Consider the following 5782-nt stretch of genomic DNA (forward strand, 5'->3'; position numbering starts at 1 on the left):
TCTACCACCACACCAGGCTTTGAAACATCTACCACAACACCTCATATAGGAACATCTACCACAACACCAGGCATTGAAACATCTACCACAACACCTATCATTAAACCATCTACCACAACACCTCAAACAGAAATATCAACATCTCATTATATAGAATCTGCTACAACAAAAGCCATAACCACCCCCAAAATTATTACAAATCCATTAACAACACAAAAGCATTCAACAGGTAATGTTGTAAAAATTACTACCACAATTCATACTGAAACACCTACAACCACTATAACTACAGGAAAGGTCACCACAACAACTCACATGGAAACATCTACTACCACACCTGGCATTGAAACGTCTACCACAACACCTCACATAGGAACATCTATCACCACACCAGGCATTATAACATCTACCACAACACGAGGCATTGAAACATCTACCACAACACCTCACACAGGAACATCTACTACCAGAGCAGGCATTGAAACATCAACGCCTGGCAGAACAACATTGTGTTCCTGCAAATATATGGGTCATATTTTCTCCCCAGGTAAGCAATGTTCGTTTTTTGAACCAATGTTGTCATGAAATGCATAACTTGTACTGAAGATTTTTTATTTTTGTGATGTTATGTAAGCTTTTTGAAACACAATCTTTCCATAAAATATTTTGCCACACTCCATCAAGCTATATTACTTAAAAACAAACAATCAACTGACTCCAATGAAAAAGGAAAAACAATTGTTCCTTTTTTATTTAGAGTAATTTTCTACAATGTTTTTTTAGTGTAATCAGACCTGCAGCTCTATGTTATGGACATTTGTGTGAAGAGAGGGGCAGAGCTGTCATCTGATCACCACAAGGTAGCAAGTTGGGTTCTGTAGTGAGGGAAGTATCTTGCAGATGTTGCAGACCTAAACACATTATGAGGGTGGACTGAGAATGTCTGGCAGAGCCTCGTTTTTTCGATCTTCTGCTCACACCTCCTGTAGATTTTTTTTTCACGTCCCAGGAGAGCTAAAAGGCATGACGTTTGAATGGACCATGGTAAGGGCCTCTATTCCAGATGTCACTTGCAGGAGATGTGGCCTGACAACCATTGGTTCCCTTCACGGTAGCAAATAACAGACCAGCTGGTGGACACCAGTAGTGATGGAGGCCATCAAGCTGAAGGAGGCCATCAGGCCTTGGTTGTTCCAGAGGATTGGTGGAACGCCTGAGAAGTATCATGTGGCCAAATAGGACTGCAGTTTCAGTGGTTGTGGATGCAAAAATGGGCATAGGATGAAATCTGGGAGGCCATAGATAAGGACTTTTGGTTGGCCTCAAAATGGTTTGGCAAATTACTCAGCAAATCAGGCCCTGTCAACCCTGCCCAGGGCTGTACTTGGCTTGGGTGGGGAACTGCGGACCCCAGCTAAAGATATTGTTAAACAGTGAAAGAAGCACTTGAAGGATTTCCTTAATATGATTACCATGTCCACCTTTAGAATGCAGAGTCTGAGGACTTGGGGGAAGATGAGTCTATTACCATGACAGATGTCATCAATGTAGTCAAAAAGCTTGTTGGTAGCAGGGCGCCAGAGGTGGATGAAATTCACCCTTGGACGTTGAATGATCTGGATGTTGTGGGGCGGTCATGTTTGACACATCTTTTCAGTGTCATAAGAAGGACTGGGACAACACATGTGAAGTGGCAGATTGGGATGGTGGTTCCCATTTTTAAAATGGGGAGTGGAGTGTGTTACAATGACTGTGGGATTACACTTCTTGCACTCCCCAGTAATTTAGCAGTAGCTTCTTCGGGGAAGATCTCCAGCATGAATTAGGGCGATTCACAGCTGAGTGTGAAGTAGCTGAGATGAGAATCAGCTACTATAAGTCCAACGCCTCAGTTTCTCAACCAGAAATGGATGGAATGCCCCCTCTGTGTTGGGTGGGACTTTGCCTCAGTTGGAGGAGTCCAAAGGTTTGGTTATGGTTGCACTTTTGAGTGCAAGACTCTGATGACAGCATACAGATTCAAGCAAGCGGTGAAAGCATTTATACTTATATATTTAAGTTTATTAATTTCTTTTAAAAACAATATAAATTCAATACAATAAAAATATAAATCATAAATTAAATGAAAGGTAGCAGAAGAAGAAAAAATCTAACTATATCTGCCCCTTTTTCTCAAATAAATAAATTCAATCAAAAATAACCTTCAAATTACAAAAACAAAAAACATACAAAAAAGAAAAACAAAAGAAAACAACAAAGGTTTAACTCCTTCTTGAGCAACAATTTGCATATTATACCATTACATATTTCTCCAACAAATTAACCTTTATCATTCTCTTAAATACACACATTGAACTGGCATTTTTAATGTCATCCTCCAGAATATTCCATAATCTTATACCCTGGACTGAAGTACTCCGTTCCTTCAAATTGGTATAGGTTTAACAAACATCTCTATCCCCTTGAGATTGTAACTTTCCCTTTTAACAAAATGTAATTGAATGGTTGAACGCTTGATTGACTTGACGCTTGAACGCTTGTTGGTGCAGTATTCTCTGAAAGGATATGTGATACTATACTTCATAACTTGTGAAATGTTGAAGAAAGGAGAACTAACACTTGATGGACAAACTATTTGAATGGAGTGTGGCGAGTGCAGCTCATGCAGAGTTACAAAAATTTGGAGGTGGCGTGACATCGCGCAGGGCCAACAAGCAGGGATATAGACAGTGCAGCCACTGTTGGTGCACACACACTTGTCGCACGTGTCTATAGGGATATTGTTCATCAATGATGGTACTACTATGCTTCATCACCTTCTACAGGTGATTTTCGAGATTTAGTATTTTACAGACTGTAGCTTGTTTTTGTCTGTTTCTAGTACTGCATATTATTCATTATTTTGATCCTACAATCTGTTTTACTTTTATATAGGAAGTTTTATGTACAATAAGACTGACGGAGAAGGCTGGTGCTTCACTGCATATTGCAGTCTGACATGCAGTGTTGAAAAGAATGCCAGACCATGTCAAACTACAACTCCTCCAACTACCACAAGCTCTGGCATTTCGACACACAAGAGCTCAACATCCCCGCCTCCCACTGGCTGCTTATATCTCACACCACCTAGAAAGGTATTTACAATTATATAATGTTTCTTCTCAAAGAATGTTGAAGGAAGGCAGGAGGGAAGATTTCTATTTTTATAAAATTTGTGTCCACATTGTTTGTAGGTTGCTAATTGTACTACTTTGTTTTACAGAATGGAGAAACATGGAGTTCAAGTAATTGCATAACCGAAAAGTGTGAAAATGGAAAAGTAATCATTACACATGTCCCATGTCCACCAGCACCTATGCCTGTCTGCGTTAATGGATACGCACCAGTAAAGATTTATGATAAAACAGGCTGTTGTTTTCAGTACCAGTGCAGATGTAAGTTCAAACAAAACAATTTGAAGGTTTCTTATTTCTACCTTTTGGAGGCTAACAAACAGAATGTACATACAGTATTTATTTATTTTTTCTTCATTCTAACATACTCTGTCAATGTCACAATTGCAGGTGTTTGTGCAGGCTGGGGAGATCCTCATTACGTTACATTTGACGGCGAGTATTACAGTTTCCAGAAGAACTGCACATATGTCTTGGTCAAGGAAATAGTACCTCGATACAATTTTACAGTTTTTATTGACAATGAAAACTGTGATGCTACTGGAACTATAACCTGTGCCAAAGCCTTGATTGTGCATTACAAAAACTATGAAATCATTCTTACACAAACAAGAGGGAAAAAAACTGAGAATCTGGTAGGTTTTGTCACAGCAATCTGTGTTAATTCTCTTAATTATTTGTATGTTTTCAAATAAAATGCAATACTTTTTTATACCTGTCACACTTGATTTTAGGCTTATGTCAATGGGAATCGAGTGTATCCGACCTACATCAATGAAGATTTCAACATTACAAGCACAGCAATTCAGCTGGTTCTGCAAATCGCCAAAATTGAAGCCGTTGTAACATTCAAAGGGCTTTTATACAGCGTTGAACTGCCATTTTCCCTATTCCAGGGTAACACAGAGGGACAGTGTGGTAAGCTGACACGAAAAACCTGTTACAAACGTCACTTTTAAGAGTAACTAAAGTTGTGTGTTTAACGTGATGTGCATTAGAAATCAGTACAACTAATTTTGATCTAAAATAAGTAGATCCACCAGGTTTTGTGGTACTTTCAGTTTCACTGTGCTTCCCCAGGTTTAACTTGAGCTTTATAATAGTTTCTTATGAGGAGTATAACTCTAAATTGATAGTAATTCTAGAGTGAAAGTAATATTCTGCTGTTTTTATCTGTAAATCATACACTGGAAGCACACTAGCCAGTAAATGTTGTTTTCCTTCTACATGTGAAGTAGTAATGCATTTCTTGTTCCTGTTTCTTTTCTTTTTTTACAAGGCGTTTGTGATAATAACGTAAGAAATGACTGCAGATTACCAAATGGCAGAATTCATCCATCATGCTCTGACATGGCAAATGAATGGCGTGTAGTCGATAAGAATAAACCATATTGTAATGCCATACCAACTCCCAAACCACCAATACTGCCAACACTACCACCACCACCACCACCACCACCATGCACACCGGCTATCTGTGAAATTATAATGAGCGAGTAAGAATTTATGAAATAGGACAAACTTGTCAATTGGTTCTTCAGTAAAACCAGACTAACTCTTTTCTTTTTTTGATTGATCTTGCCACGTTAAGTGTGTTTAAGGAATGCCACAATAAAATTGCACCCGGGCCATATTATAAAGCCTGTAAGTTTGACGTTTGCCACACAAATTCCACCTTGGGCTGTTCCAGTTTGGAGGTCTATGCATTGTTGTGTAATGCGGCAACTGTCTGTGTAGACTGGAGAAAAGCTACAAAAGGACAGTGTGGTAAGAATATTTTAATTCATTAGAAAGAATCTTTTTCCCATATAGAATTTTCCATTTAAGTCGATGATGCATCTGCTTTTTTTCCTTGCAGCATATAAATGTCCTGAAAATAAAGTCTACAACCCTTGTGGTCCAACAGTTGAAAGTACCTGCAATGCAAAGTAAACCTACAACTCATATTGTGTTTACTTTGGTTAAGTTTTTGTTTGCATGCCGGCATTTATTGTATGAGATTACACTACAAAAAATGTCAAACTAACCAAGTCTTGCCATTTTTCATCCAGCCAAAGAGAATTTTTGATCTTCTTTTGAGACTGACATACTAAGCAAGAGTGGGAAGAGTTAGATTATTAATTTTGTTAACCTGGAAGCTTTCCTTATTTCAAGAGGTTTTACCAAGTGCAAGTGTCTTACTGCATTGGCAGATTATTTCTCTTAATTTTAGGATATTCAGACTCAAATTACATGAAATAATCTGCCAGTATAGTAAGAAACTTTGTAACATTTCTTGAAATAAGGACGTCTAAAACATTATAGTGTGACAGGGTTTGTGCACACCTACTACCAAATTTAACAACCCAACTGTGTGCAAATATTAACCATCCATTTGCTTACATTGCAAAACCATACCAACCAAAAATATCGATCTATATCGTCATCCTATGGTCAATGTAGATCAATATCATATGCACATCTAACAGAGTCATTGTAATAGATGGGCATATGATATCGCATTATATGGATCGCAGACTTGTGAACTGAATTGAATTGAATCAAAATTGTATCATGACAGATTTTGTGATAGAGTAATATCAAATCGTCATTCAAACAATATATATATA

General features: G+C 38.0%; 1 protein-coding gene across 1 annotated transcript in view; it reads left to right on the forward strand.

Annotated features, from left to right (window-relative positions):
• muc2.1 (mucin 2.1) overlaps positions 1-5782 on the forward strand; it is a 51176-nt gene that overhangs the window by 41744 nt on the left and 3650 nt on the right. The window contains exons 30-37 of the mRNA XM_014013559.1: positions 1-547; positions 2935-3134; positions 3263-3434; positions 3564-3808; positions 3908-4091; positions 4453-4669; positions 4765-4940; positions 5032-5101. Of these exons, the coding sequence (XP_013869013.1) occupies positions 1-547; positions 2935-3134; positions 3263-3434; positions 3564-3808; positions 3908-4091; positions 4453-4669; positions 4765-4940; positions 5032-5101 (1811 nt within the window). The remainder of the gene's footprint in view (positions 548-2934; positions 3135-3262; positions 3435-3563; positions 3809-3907; positions 4092-4452; positions 4670-4764; positions 4941-5031; positions 5102-5782) is intronic.

This window comes from Austrofundulus limnaeus, unplaced genomic scaffold (genome assembly GCF_001266775.1).
Source record: "Austrofundulus limnaeus strain Quisiro unplaced genomic scaffold, Austrofundulus_limnaeus-1.0 Scaffold104, whole genome shotgun sequence".
NCBI lineage: Eukaryota > Metazoa > Chordata > Actinopteri > Cyprinodontiformes > Rivulidae > Austrofundulus > Austrofundulus limnaeus.